We start from the raw sequence: 15,690 nt of genomic DNA, 5'->3' as shown, positions 1-15,690 counted from the left end.
TCCTTGTACAGTAAGTTTGTCGCTTGCTGTGCACCTCTGTATCTGAGGAAGAAGAGTCAGAGACGAGAACTCAAACCTGCAATATTCTGACTGTGTGTGAACGGCAATTAGCAACTCTGTAGACAGAAACAGGTTCTCTGGCAGGTCCCATTAATCTCTTTATGCAGATTTAATATTCGTGAAAGAGACTGCACGAGCAGCCAAGAATGTTAAGTCTGTTCTTCACACCAGGTACCTCAACAAACACCTATGATTAAGGACTGGGCAAAGAGCCAGGAATAAGCTGCTCTGGACTTCACTGTGACTCAGTGTTGGTCTGTGATGGCTCCATAATGTTTCTTACATTCTGTCTGAAAATGAGGGACAATGATATTTCATCTGCCTTGCTAAATACTTCAACTCCGTGACAGTCTGTAAACAGCAGCTTGACTTAAACTTATTCCATTCACAAAAAAATGCACCTTCTGATGTGGGACGGAGATCAAATCTTTTATATCACACCCCACAAACAAGCCTTTGGGTCCTTGTTCTGCACTACAGTTCACAACCAACAGCCAGAGACCCTCCCTAAAGGCCAAACTGCAAACCCTGCAGCTGGCTGTCAAACGTGCTTTTGTACCACCCACACTCTGCAGCTTTTCTGAAGGCTCCTTCCCGCCTGACACAGAAGGATGAGGGCAGGTTCAGCCGTCATTCCCGGGGAGGCTGACTGGGACAAGGTGGGAGTGGACTCGAGCCAGCAGACAACCCGTGAAGGAACTGCAGTTCTGAACTGCCTCCCGTACCACTTGTCAGCAGCACCTTTGTGCCAACACGAACACTCGGGTTTAGCGCTGTTCTACTTCCAAGAAGCTCCCACTCGGAGATCCAACTCTGTTCTGCACTTGCATGGAAAGTTCTACTGGCCTAGCCCATAGCACAGTGAAAATCAGCATGACCAGGTGGTCAGAACAAGCAGCATGACCTCAGGGGCACAACTAGGACTCCTGGGATATCCCTGCTAAAGCCCCAGCTGGGTCACCCCAGAGTAAACTGAGCTCACCTGAGCCTTTTAGGGCCGATGGGAAGAGTGTGACCAGACGATGAGATGCCAACCTCCTGTTATGAATCACTTAGAGAGTAATGAGCTTTCCTGGCTCACACGGCTGTGCTTTACATCCATGAAAAGGCCTGGATCTGTACATGCCACATGATCATATTCTGATCAGCAAAGAAGCTCCACCTTAGCCCCTAGAATGACTTAAATTTACAAAGATTTCCCCTGGCTATTCATCCTTCCTATCTTCCACAAACAATGTGAGCCTACAACAAACCTGGCACTGATGCAAGGTCTTCACTGTATTTTAGTTGGCAACCTCTGATGTATGTCTGACTAAATTTGTATATTCTGTTATAAAGCCCAGGTCTCACAAAACAGAGCACTGCAACTGGTGTGTTTGGTTGTGGGGTTTCTTTCTTTTGTTGTGGTAAGTAATTCGCTTTCTGAAAAAATGAAGCTTAACTCTTACTGTTTTGCTGTGACTACTGCTTAAGAAGTCTGCTGTGAAGATACATATCTTGGATTGTTATTTCCCCCAAAGAATAGTCTGGCACAACCATAATGGAAGATAGGACACAGATTGGTCAGAAATATCTGAAAAGCAACTCTTCATCATATCAAGAGCAAGCCTAAGTGTTTAATTAGTCTAATGAATCTAAGAAACACCCCCTTTTATCTCGTACAGTGTAACTAGAGCTTTCAGTTACTGAACTGAGCTTTATAAAAAAAAAAAGATAATTAAGTTATGTTTCTTCCTTTTATCTTGCTTATTAGATTTTGTCTTTTGCTCATTTTGCAAGGTTTTCTTTCTAGTTGTTTTTTATTTACCTCCAGATAGGACAAAGCAGAGAAGTGCCACTCAGTTTGCTGCTTCACAGCTCAGTCTTTAATATAGTAACTGGGAGCTGAGTGGAAGAAGTGATATGAGTCTTTCTATATGTGTTAGACTAGATTTTGATTTAAAAAAAAAAAAACCACTTTAAAACTGAGTACATCACCTAAGGTATCAGTTACTAGGAGAATGCCACCTTTGTATGTGTTGGCATGCAAAATGGAAGAGCAAGTACAAAGAGCTACTAGACAGGAACAGAGAGAGAGAAAAAAAAGTTGAAATCTCATTATACATAAGATGTGGTTATATCACAGGGCTTCAGCTCAAGCTCTAGCAACTACAGATAGCACTCTCAGCTATGGATATCTAAGCAGACCTTCCAAAACAGACATCTCAAGTGACCGGGCACCTGGTGTGTGAAACTAGGAAATTCTGTTTAAACACAGGAAAAGCTTATTTTCTGTCAGGGTGCTCAAACACTGGAACAGGCAGCCTAACGAGGTGGTGGTATCTCCGTTTCTGGAGAACATAAAAACCCAACTGGAAGTGGTCCTGGACCACCAGATACAGGTGATCTCACCTGCTTGAGCAGAGGGTTGGAGCAGATGATCTCCAGGGGTCCCTTGCAAATTCTGTGATTCTGTGAATTGTCATCAAGCTTAGCTGTAAAAAAAGATTTCAGCTCAATCCTGCCAAGATGGTGCCTGCTTTGATTGTATATTTGCAGCATTGCCAAGACTTGGGTAAGTCACCTCAGCTATGAAAATCCGTATCCATTTGGTCTCTCTAGAGAGTAAGAATAATTTTACAAATCATGTGCTTATACTTGGGTATGTAAAAACCTACCCACAGGGTTCAGCCAGTCTCTGCCTGAAATGGGGTTGGAAAAGGTAACATTAGTTTCTTTTTTAGCTGGATAGTAAATACAACCATCTGGTTTACAATACTACAGTACTTCATAACAAGATAGTACACAAGAACAGAGACTGAAGCTTTTAAGAGTTTGATCAGAATGAGGAACGAAATCTTGACTGAAGTTTTTCAATGAGCCATGGTCTTTTAAACCACAGAATGAACTTCAGCCATAGAAACAGTGACAGGTTCAGCTGTCTGTTCTACACTCTGCTTCAGATCAGTGTTACTCAGTGATGCCAACCTGCTGTATGAAACAGGCATGGCACTGAAAAACTGAGCCAAGAGTATTCTGAGAACAGTCCATATTCACCACTGCTATCAATTAGAAACATTGCTCTGGGCATAAACCCAGGCAGAAACTCTGTCTTGTTTGTAAGTGAGGCCTGCCAATAGTAGCAGAAGTAATAATTATCACAGAAGAATTGACACTCTCCCACCATGTAATAGAATAAATTAATTAGAAATGCAATAATGCATGTTTTTTCATAGAATCACAGAATGGTTTGGGTTGGAAGGGACCTTAAAGACCACGCAGTTCCAACTCCCCTGTCCCTGGGCAGGGACATCTTTCACTAGACAGGCTGCCATTTTGCACATTGTTTGCTATCCTTCCAGATAGAGTAAAGCAAAAAAGGTAGGAAAGTCACAGTGGAACATTCTAGTCTGAAAAATGAATTTCTTTTCCTTCTAAAGCACAAAGAATCCATACCCCCACATACACAAGCCAACTAGAGGGGCTGGCATAGATGAAGTTGAAAACAGTTTAATGTACAAAACATTTATAAAGTAGCTAAAAATTCGTATTCTAAGACACTTGAGAAATCTCTTGTGTATTGTTTCAAAACTCCTGTGAAATGAACATTTAATTTTAGTGTGCAATTTGACCTAAAGAGTCAGAACCTTAAGGGTCTGATTTTAGCATCCTTCCTGCCTCAGTGACAAGTACACAAGTTATTCAAAAGCACAGACAGCTGCCAAAATCAGCAATGCCAAACCTTACAACTGTATATTCACATACTTAAGGGAGAATGTTAAAATTACTCTACTGATCTTTTATAGTGGCACTTTATAGCTCCATCTTTTATTAGCTGTTAATAATACAGTTCAACATTATAAGCTGTTTAAACACTCTGACCTATCTTTCTATCCTAATTCATCAAATTTAAACTCATGCAAGCCTGAGCTTATTTTATGATTACTGTCCAGGTATTCAAGCTTTGATTTTTTTTACTATGATGTCATAGACTTTTCTTTGGAAAGTCTCATTGTAACTGGGTGTTTGCTATTTAAGTGCAATCTCAAAGAAGAGAAAGTGAACACTGTGTACAGACCAGACAGATTGCAAGAAATGGACTTTGGTGGAACTTGCTCTGAAGCACTCAAGATAAGGCTTCAAGATAAGGCTTCTGTTAATGTAAACACAAGTTTTTTGCTTTAGAAATGGCACCAAATTCAAAGAGGCAACTCTTCTTATTTCTTGCCATATGTCCAATGAGAAGCAGGTTTTGTTCATAAGAACTGAATCCAGCCCATGCACTGGTTAAGTGGCTTTATGAAAAAGGAGCACTCAAGCAATGCAGAGGCTGCTGCTAGTCATGCCAAACCATATGGCTTTGTTGAACTCATCCATGCCTCTGTACTGTTATTTTTTGCCCCTCTCTACCACCACAAGTTCTTTGGAGCTGTCCTGCTCCATCTTTTTTGTTCTTTTTCAGACAACATCTAGCCCTGTGCTACAGGGATCACAAATTAACACATGTAAACGCACTGAAAACTTTCAGTCTTACAGGCTTGACAAAACTGTCAGGAGGTAGAGCTCAAATTGCCACACCATCCCTTGGTATGTCCTATGTGCTGATGGAAATCAGGAGAAGTCTTTGTGGTTCAGTTTAAGCACATGGATATGTTACCACACTCAGTCACCACTGCATGGGGAAAGGACAAGAAGCCAGATGGAGACAGATGAAGCCAGTGCCATACATTCAGAGCATTTCCCAACTTACACTGTAGCCTTTGGCCCAAATCACCTTCTTGCTCTCCTCTAGTTTAGTCTTTCTTACTGGTCCAAAATAGATCGTTCACTTGGAATATCCCACTCACTTGGAGCCCAAGGAGCAAAGCAGTTCACACGTCCTTCCTGTGTGGTATTTCTGGCTTAGTCAGAAAACAAAACCATAAATGGATAAAATAGTCCTACATGCCTGTAAATAATCATGACAGCCTCTCACATCACATCCTGAAATGCAGTGTGTTTACTCCATTTATGTTTGGGAGAATCAAAACCACACTGGGGCATCTCAGACACTTCCATCAGATTTCTTTCATCACTAAACTGTCTCCCCTGTCACTACCATCCACCTTTTGAGGTCCTCTTACCCTCTTGCAGAGGAATTCCTGCTGCTAAGCTCTCTAGTGGAAGATGCAGATGAACTGATGTCACTGTAGGCCACACATTACACTTTATTTGAGTCCCTCTGCACCACTGAATCCCTCCCCTGAGGCCCAGGGAAACCATTTGAGGAACTCTCTGCAATCACACCTCACTGTCTTCTAGGCTACTCTGGGACCACCTTCAAAACCAGGCTTATTTTTCTTCTATGGTATGAACCTGTGAGTCCAGCTTCAGGTGTCACTAAAATATGTCCTTTGGCCCAAATCAGGCTTGCATTACTAAAGACATACAGGAAGGAAAAGCCCCAGGCAGGCTGCCAGAAGAATTGAGGCAATACCCTGGCTCCCATCTGCTCTGGAAGCAGGTCTTTCCCTGCATATAGGTCTGAGGCCAACACTTGAGAGTGATCCTACACTGCCAGGGTATGGATGGAGAAGAGGATGACTGGAAGAAGACTTTACCTCCCTGGCAGATAAACAAAGCAAGATCTACAGGGAGAAGCCATGTCTTAGATCAGCTTGTTCATTGTAAAAAAACAGAAACAGTTCTCAAAATTGCTGATGTTTAATTTGGTACTTTTTCTTGTTTATGTTTTGTGGCAGGGCTTCTGTGTGCTTAGATGTTTGGCCATATTTTATTGAACATTCTCTTTTTCTACACACCTTATCTTTGGCATCCCTAAACAAGAAAATGACTGTTGCTTTTTGGAAAATGGTGGACATGCTCCTGGAGCAACAAAGGAAGGAAAACTCTTCCTAGACATGATGAGTAAAGAGGAAATTACTTGTTGTATCATTTTGTTCACATTGCTCCTCCTGGAAGGTCTTCAAAGAGTTTTCTGGGAATTAGTCATGACTTGGTCTTATATTAACTGAATTCTTCAGTTTTGACTTTATGTTTCTTCGGAAATTCAACTAACTCAGAAGAGAAAAACAAGGTAAAAAACCCCCACACTGTCTTTTTATCTCTGCTATGTCATTTTGAAAGGCTGACTTCCATAAATATTCTACCCATTTTGCATATACATGGCTACCTAATTGTTCATTCTGTCAGCCTGCATACAAGTGAAACACAGACATCTCTACAATAAAATCAACATTTCCTCCAAAGATCTCCTAATGAACAGTAATGAGTCTGTGGGCAGAGCTGCTCGACACTTTCTTCTCCCTCTCCTCTGCCTCTGAGTTTAAAAACACATTCTAGACTTGTCAGAATTGAGCTATTTACAAGACTTCTTACAGAACATAAATCAATCAATATCAGCAGCAGCTCACAACTTTCTGAGACAGACTTGGAAAATTAACTTTCATACCTTGCACATCTTGGCTTTGAAAATAGGTTTTAAACTCTGATGATACTTTTTCCTCAGTGATGACGACATTAAACTTCTTTGTTACCTCCTGTGGAAGACTTTCTGAATATTTTGATACTTCCTTCAGTGTTTAACCATTTCCACTCTCTTTCCACGTACTAAACTAAGTCGGAGCAACTGATTCCTTGTGTCCTTCAATTTTTTCCCCCCACTCTTTTAATACAGGTAGAATCATAGAATCATTAAGGTTGGAAAAGACTTCTAAGATCATCAAGTCCAGCCATCAATCACTAGCATGTTCACCATTAAACCCTGTCCTCAAGTGCCATATCCATATGTTTTTTTAACACTTCCAGGCATGGTGACTCCACCACTTCCCTGGGCAGTCTGCTCCAATGATTTACAACCCTTTCAATGAAAAAAAATTTCCTAGTATCTAATTTAACCTCCCCTGAGGTACTACGCTTTTACCATTTTCTGAGAACATGTGAAAAAACGGCCCCAAAAATTCTTCCTTAGTGGTTCTAAGTATAAACAGTATATCTATTTATAAATAGTATATCTATTTATAAATAAACAGCTCTGGCTATTTATTTATAAACTCCTGAAAAAAATTTCTCCAGATCCCCCTAACTTCTAGTTTACTTAAAAATCCCTTAACCTGTTTGTTCTCCATTCTCATTCTGTTCTGAAATCTTTGTCAAGACTGAATGTTTACCTTTGCTATACTGACTCCTTCACTGTCATCCACTAGACTTGCTCTAGCCTACGTCATCTTCTTCCCTTGAGTGTGTTACACACTTAAATACTAGTTTCCTCAATGATAACAGAGTATTGTTTTGCAGGTGTTGTTCTCACTTAAGCCAACTGTCCCTTTAATCAAATCTTTATGAAAAACATTTCCTGAGTCATAACCTCACACTCCTAAGATTTTAAGCTGCACATCCAGCTTTAGGAGGAGCGCAATAGTCTGAAAAACAACAAATGTCAACAAATTCTTGTATCTCCCAGGGAAGTAACAGGATTTTCACTAGCACTGGTACCTAGAGCTGAAAACTGTCCAGTTAAAAACTACACCAAATGGCTTAGCTATGAAGCATCAGCTTCTTCCATGTCTCTACTAGCAGTCTAGTATCGATGCTTTCCAACTGACCAACTTGCCCACATGTACAGGACAGGCTTTTGGTAACAAACAAGCAAATCTTTCCAGACATCATATAAACAGAAATATTACCTACAAAAGCCAAAGTGTCCACAGCAAAACATTTCAAATATTTTTCATTCATTATAACAAATTCTGAGAATGACTGGCAAGATCTTGACCTCCCCAGTTCAGAGTGCAAAAATAAAAGCAGGGAGAAGGCACAAGCTCTTGCTGACCAACCTAGCTACTTGTTTCCCAACCTACCTTGCTGTTAGACTAAAGACTGCTGGAATAACCCACCACACAGACTGTCATCCTCTCCCCAAGACCAGCAGCCCTGGCATCTCACAGGCCTGCACAAACCAGCAGAAATTAGCAGAGGAAAAAAACCTACCAGCCTTCTCAACTGGATTATCTCATTCCCAGCAACCCCCTCCACTGTTTAGTGAGAAAACAGATACCAATTAATGCCTTTGGCTCTCTGACATCTATGCTTAACCTAAAGTTTCTCGCCTGTTATCCATAAGGATAATTTCTAGGCTCCTGTGACCATGTCATGAATTTGCAGGTTTTCTTTGAAGTTTATGGGATCACATGGCTGTAGATGCTGCAAAGAGTGAAAGCTATTTAGAGACAGGAACAAAAGAAAAAGTGGGAATGTCACAATCTGACAGACTGTAGAGACGTAGCAGTTTTCTGTGTTCTCATTATCTTTCAGACTGTAGGATGCCTTGTATCTTCATTTAAAATAAATAAATAATTCTTTTTAATATGTGTGTGTGTGTATTTGCTTTCCAGTCAGTGTCTGAAAAAATCCAGGAGGTGCTACAGTGGTAAAAAAAAAAAATCTAAGTTAAAGTCAAAGACTGTAAAGAAAGATTAGTTACCTAAACATGGATTAGGCACTCAAAAACCTTTGAGGGTGTTACCCTGAAGAAACTTGGGTTGTCCACACAAGGCACTAAATTTCTTGATCCAACAAAGTACATGTAAGTTATTCCACTGTTTTCAAAGACATTAGTTCTATACTTAAACATAAGGTACTTGAGTACACTATTCCACGTATTGGTAGTAGGATTTAGAAGCTCTCATATCAAGTCCTACTGCAGCAATACAAGGATGAAAAAATAAACCCCACCTTAATTAAAAGCATTATTTGCTCAAGGACATATATAGCTTTCACATTTCACAAATCTAATAATGGAAAATCAGACAGCTGGTTGTCTTTCTGTTTGGTACTGCTGGCAGACTCTTTGATACAGTGGTCTTAAGAAGACACCAGGAGGTGGGTGAGGGGGGAGGAATGAAAAGCAAGTCTTCCCGCAGTGGCTTGCCAAGAAAATGAAAATGTGTGAGACAATGTGTTAATGAATATCCTCACATATGGGCATGGACTGGTGATTCTGGTAAGGCAAAGATTTGCAATTAGAATGCCATTCACAACAGAGATAACTATGATTATCATCAAAATCTCAGTTTAAGACAGGAGACATACAAATGTGTGTGTACAGTAAGGCATCTTATTCCTCTCCAGTTCTGCAGTAAACACACATTAGAACTGTAAGTACGTTTCCATCAGAAATCCAAATGGATCATTTTAATCTTAGTATTTTCTATCTCTGTTTTATGACAACTACTAATAAAACATTTATTTTTGTTTAAGAGAAAGCATCAAACCACGATTTCATGACATCTCATTTAAAATTTCCCATTTCATCCCCATATCAATATGCCCTTTAAATTACTGTAATATGGAGACTTTTATAGTTCTCTGGGAAGTTCTTCCTAACATTTAACAATTGCTTTTACTGATGAGGTAACATCCTCACTTCCACCATCTTAGCCAAATGTACCCCCAGGAAACTCTTACCACTCTCCTCAGGCTTTCCTTCTCCCTTCTTTTCTCCTACCAGATTAAATAACTTTTCCTCACAGTTCCCATTTTCCTAACCCAGAATTTCATCCCATTGTTTCTCATCTCATCAACAGCATCTGACCTTTCTGTTTAGAGCCAATGGTACATTTTGAGACACCTCTAGATCCAACAGCCCTTTCCTTGGGTCTTAGGGTTCATACATTTCTTTCTTCCCGCTCATTGCTGTATTTTGCAGTTGAGAGGGATGAATAAGAGATTAAAAGCCATTTATTTAAATGGGGTCAAAGCAGCAAAGCATGGCTTTGTTAAAACTTCACATATTTCTGTTCATCACCTGATAAAAACACAAAAGCCAGTCAAATTCTGGATTTTTTTTTCCCTGGCTCTGTCTTTGGGCTGGTGGTGACATTGGCAAGTCCTCTGCACCACCACACTTCATCACCAAGAGAAACTAAGATGTCAGTTATTTATAACTTTAAAGCTTCTAAAGGAACTTTGTATTAAAGGAGAGAAAAAAACTGATTACCAACAAATCAAGCAACCTCCACATACAGAAGGATTTCTTACAGTCTCGCCTCTAATGACGTGCTTCCCAGAAATTTTATTCCCTTGCTGTTGGCACAGATGTTCACAGGCTCTGGCAGAAGAACATAAAAGGGCAGTTTTGTAATGTGAATGAAAATAATTTTTCTTATAACTTTGGACTTCTTCTCAATGAAATAATCTGAGATATATTTAGACAGTAGCTTAGATATCAGGAATAATAAAAAAAGAACCTCTATGTGAGGCATTTAAAATCCGGTGACTAATTGACTTTACAGGGAAAGATCTCATCATCTGACTTCTAAAGTAAGGACAAGATGAACAAGAAGGGTTTTCCTTCAATAACATGTTTTATGAGTAGTTTTCTGTCTTTATTTTTCTGATCTTTAGCAATTACTAAATTATAATGTATCTACCTAGGAACAGAATATATAGTTTTTACATGGAGACACAGTCAAGAGGAATTCTCTTTTTCATGAGTGTCAGCAAGAGGCATAATATTGTACAATTGTTTAATCAGAGATGAAGGAAGCTTTTATTAAATTAAATTATTGCCTCAGTTCCATCTTTTTATTCATAATGGTGTAAGTCAGTAGGATTCGAAGATGTCTTCAGGAGTGAATCCAGGAAAGATTATTAGTTGTCTCTAAGATGCAGGGAACACCGGAAAGCAAATTTAATCCCACTCAAAATTCATGGGAACCTAATAAACAGCAGCGATATTTAACTGACATTTCAAAGCTCAGAGGCAGAATCATTGCATTTGTTAGCCTTTAGTCTCATTCCTTCATTATGCTTTAGTGCAAGAAACTGGATGCAGAAAAAACTTGTCAAATATCACAGAGATCAAAAAAGGGAATTAATTTACTGAAAGAAAAATGTTCACATTCGGTGATGGAAGTTCATATTGAGCTGCAGAGTGTAACGGCGGATCCTAAATCTGGTCACCCCAGTTTCAGTCAGACTATTTCCATTGGTAATGTTACACAACTGCTGAGAGACTTCACTGTAAGGTCCTAAATAAAAACATCCACGTTTCAAAGAATGAAGATGGATATCACTTCAACTAACCCTTCACTTATTTCTATATTCAAAGCAACAAGGCACGCTCCGGTCGAATCACTGTAGTAGCAGAAATATGGATTCACCTACACCCTCAGCCTGTCTCTGGCAGAGGTATTTCACAGAAATCTTCACAATTAATCTAACTAGGGTAACCTCCAAAGCCCTAGACACACACAGGAATGACTGGTCCTCATCCAAGTGGATTTATTGATGAGGGGAGAGGACATGAAACAGGAGTGGCAGAGCTCTGCCTCAGAGCTCAGCTCTGCAGGCACAGAGCTCCTGCTTTGAGGGATTACGTTTCAAAAACAGTGCAGGGAGGTGTGTGCTAATACCTCGAGGGCTTCTGTCGGTTACACCAATGCTGGACTACAGTGAATAAAGAATGTTGCGAGTCACCGTGCCATTTTCTAACAGGATTATTTCTACACAGGCCAGAAAAACTCTCACAGCTTGTGGATAAAATACTCACTGACAAACATCAGTTGATCTGAAACTCACTGAATGCTGGGAAACAATCTATTTGGACTATTGCTGATGATATAAGTGTGCCTGGATTAGACAGAGTAAGCAGATGTGACAACTAGAAAGGAATATTGCTGCAAACAGCATTTGTTTGCAGATTTAATTAAAAGTTTAGACAAAAGAGTATAATTGTATGACATTTGCAAGAGTTGTTGAAGACAATAGCAAATTCATAGAATTTGCTTCTCCTAAACAGCCCAGATCCAGTGACTTTAGAAACATATAATAATCCACATCCCAAATAGTACCTCTTTGTATTTCTTAGTTAAAAATCTCATGCCAGTGGTCGAATATCATCACTACCTACAAAGCATTTTTACCTTCACATGCTACCTGCTGACTAGTCCCTCTTCACAGCTGTAGATAAGTGTTCAGAACGTAGAAACAATCACTGTAAGTGACACAACCTCGTTTATTTTTTCCCAGAGTCTAAGAACAGCTGCAGGCACATCACAGGTCTCGCTACTGCACTGCCTCTTTCCTGGCAGGGACTTAAAGCTGCTACTCATGGAAAGAAAACAAAACCCAGGACAAACATAGAATAATCTTCTGCCTACAAAGTTGTTCCCTGCAGATAAGGCCAAGTTGACTAGGATAGTAGGGGAATGAACTGGAAACATCAGCGATGCCAACCTTTTTGCAGTCCCACAACAATACTGGGGGATAGAGGGAGGGAGAGGTCACATTGGCCCCAGGAGTAGCTTTATGCAACATTTCAATCCCAAATGCCACCTCAAGCCAAGGTTTGACAGAAAAGTAAGTTTTGAATACAAAGTGGAAAAAGCAGTTTTTCCACGGGCTTGAAGGACTGCGAGTTCCAATATTGATTGAAGGGAGATGCCTGTGAAATATTTTAGACAAAAAGAGAAACTGGGACAGTCATCACACGTCCTCTTAGTCAGATGGGAAAATTTCTACCATAATACATCTATTGTCAGTTCTCCTGTATTATACTAAGTGAAGTTAGGGTAGGAAATTCCCCGTCATTTTTCAAACCCAAATAAGGACTGTGAAAAACATTTCCCAAGTGAAAACTGTACTACCTGCACAGTTACACTTCCTGCTGAAAACAGAGTAGGAACTTGACCTCTAAGTTTTGCAAAAGGCAATGTTTAGAAGGTATCTCCAGTCAATGTACTCTCAGATTAAAATCTTGACTCTCCCATCCTTAGGCTCTAAGTCTGGAGGGAAATGGTGGCATCTCTGCAATAATTACTGCCAACAATTTGATTTTCTAAAGGCACTAATTCTGATTTTAGAACCAGACAGGAAATTGCCTCTACAGCCCTGGCATGAAAACTTTGCCCTATGCAACATGCCTCATCATAAATTATCCGGCAAGGCTAAATCTTTTAGAAGCCATGAATGGTGTTGCCGGACCAATTCACTAAACCTGCCATAACACACTTGAGAGATAATTGAGATGTCAAGTCTCATCAATATCAACCTACTTTAAGTAAGAACAAGAGGAGAGGAGAAGAATGATAATGAATGATACCATTATGTGACTCTAGTTAACTTACAGCTTAGACACATATCAGCCACCAATCTGAACGTCTTTGAATTTCATGAAAGTCTGGACTTAAAAACAGTCTTAATTCCTTAAAAAACTTCTTTCCATAGAAATTGATGACAGAATGGTAGTCTTTGTCTCTATTTTTACTCCCAAAATGTAACATTTTTTTCCCCTCCACTCTATCTTAACACACAGGAGGTAAAATAATGAGTTTGGAGAGCACACTGGAAACATCAGTCAACTATTATTAAAAAAAAAAAAAAAAAAAAAATCCCTTCTGGACCAGGCAGAGGAAGCAAAGTGTCAAATCTCTCAAGAGCTTCAAGCCTCAGAGGAGGTTTCTGCCAATTTTCAGCACTATAAATTTGTTCCCTGCGTCATTCTCAGTTCCTGGTTGTAGATTTCCTCCTAATCAATACACATGCATATGCACTCCACATTATTTTCCCATCAAAGGTCTTGCATTGCAGTTATTGTACACTCACTTTGAAAACTACATTGATCACAATCCTGTTTCCTTCCTCCCTTTCTTTTTTCCCCATTTCTCAACCCCATCCCCCCCGCCACTCCTTGTGATACCCACCTCTCACAAAGTAGCACCTTGCTCTCTCCATCTGGTTCTTCAACCATCTGCTCACTCCTTCCTTTCTCTCTTGCTGGATAACTCTACGGTCTCTCTAGTGTAGTTCCACATTCTCCTTGTAGCATCACTAAAACAATTTCCCTTTTCTGTTCAAAAATACTAAGTACAGCGAGCTTTCTACTCTAGGGCTTGAAGGAGGGGAGGGTACAAAAAAAATATCCCTGAGTTAAATAATCCTCTGCCTTGAAAACTGTAAAATCTTTTGCAAGCTTTATGTTTCATACTGCTCCTCTTCATTTCATCCAAAATGCCACGGCCAAACCGATCTCTTTTCCTTGATGGGATATTCTGGCCATTTCATTCCACTTCATAAATGAACTTCATCCACCATCTACATCCCACAGGATTTTCAGATTCCCTGTCTTCACGTCCACTGCCCCTCTTCTTGCCTGGCACCCGGTGCCATTCCCTGACAATTTTGCTTGGTTTGCTTTGATCTCATCCCACAAGCACTTCTGTGCCTTTCCCTATTCAGGCACTCTGCCTGGAATCAGCTCTTGAAGATGATTACTACTCCATTTCCCTCTTGCTCACCCTCTCTTTTCTACTTTGTCAAAGACTGACATCTTTTACACACACAAAACTAGAGAACCCTTCAATTCTGCTAGAGAGGAAAAATACTACATTTAAGTGCCATCAAACATCAATTTCCAAACCAGTGCCTTTCTTCTTTCTAAAACACCTGGCTTTCTATTATGTATTTTATTTCCCTGCTTTGCTTCCTTTCACAGTCCTTCACCTCGCAGTGCTCCCATTATACATTTCTTTATGCCTAATCATTTCCTGTTCATCCCCTTGGTTTATGCCTTTTCTCTTGTGTTCTTCAGTGAACATGGCAGGTTACTACCAGATCTTTTTCTGCCGGAGAACAGTCTACCTCGTTCCGGGGGATAAACAAAAAATATAGCAATTAAAATTCAGGAAGGCAAAATCAGAGAGATGGCACTGACTTTTATTTTTTTCCCCTCTTTCTCATCAGCTACTGACATTTGGAAAATTTCAACCAACTGTAATAAACAACAAAAATCTGTCCCAGTTTCCTAAGAAAGCAAAGCTTGTATGATCACAACCTGTCAAGGAGTTCCATCCTAACCTTTTGTACTCTGTAAGTTATTATCAAACAAAGAATATGAAAACAGTAAAGACCCAGAGGTTATCGGTGTGGAAGCAAAGAGAAACCCAAACTAGCATCTTCAGTAACTGTGGGATGCATCAGCCAGCTGGCCTGACCAGCAGAGTAGCTTGGGACACCCATCAGTAGGTGCCTGGCTTGGGAGCAGCCAAGGCACCTCAGGTACATGCCCAGCACGTGGAAAAGGGAAGGAGCTGGAAGCACAGAGGGAAGCCTGGTAAATGAAATAACTCTATAAAGGCCAACCTTCATTAGTTTCCCTGCTTATAGTGAAAGGATCGGGGTTTTAGTCTTTAATTATTTCACCTAGCACCAAACCATTGCCTATTTCACCTTTTTTAAATCCCCTTCCAGGATCAGACCATCATTAAGAACACAACTCTGATGCACTAATATCTATAACACAGATGAAGCATTTTTCTTTTTGTTTCCCCCCCAACCAGAAAAAGAACAATATGCTGTCTACCTTTTCTGAATTATACTTGGATTTGCAGTCACCAGCTGGGTTTTTGATCCAACGTCCTTGCTGTATTCACTGGATAGAGGAGGAAGGTTGCACCTGTGCACAGAAAGACAACCAAGATTTTAAATGACATTCAGGATTGACAAGCTTCAGAAAATGTAAAAGTGATGTACAAATACCAGACCAAATATTCCCTACTGCACCAGACCTACAAACACAATAGGACACTTTTGTACCAGACTGTGGGGAAATACAGAAATAAAACCTTTTGCAGAGATGATATCTATCTATCT

At 40.1% G+C, this 15,690-nt stretch overlaps 1 protein-coding gene across 1 annotated transcript in view; it reads right to left on the bottom strand.

Moving 5' to 3' along the window:
• Window positions 1-15,690, bottom strand: part of ST8SIA1 (ST8 alpha-N-acetyl-neuraminide alpha-2,8-sialyltransferase 1) — a 129,329-nt gene that overhangs the window by 43,528 nt on the left and 70,111 nt on the right. The window contains exon 4 of the mRNA XM_064654478.1: window positions 15,401-15,493. Within this exon, the coding sequence (XP_064510548.1) occupies window positions 15,401-15,493 (93 nt within the window). The remainder of the gene's footprint in view (window positions 1-15,400; window positions 15,494-15,690) is intronic.

The sequence above is a fragment of the Pseudopipra pipra genome, chromosome 5 (assembly GCF_036250125.1).
Source record: "Pseudopipra pipra isolate bDixPip1 chromosome 5, bDixPip1.hap1, whole genome shotgun sequence".
In the NCBI taxonomy this organism is placed as follows: Eukaryota; Metazoa; Chordata; class Aves; order Passeriformes; family Pipridae; genus Pseudopipra; species Pseudopipra pipra.
Note: the sequence above shows the minus strand (reverse complement) of the source record. Positions and strands in the feature narration are given on the sequence as shown.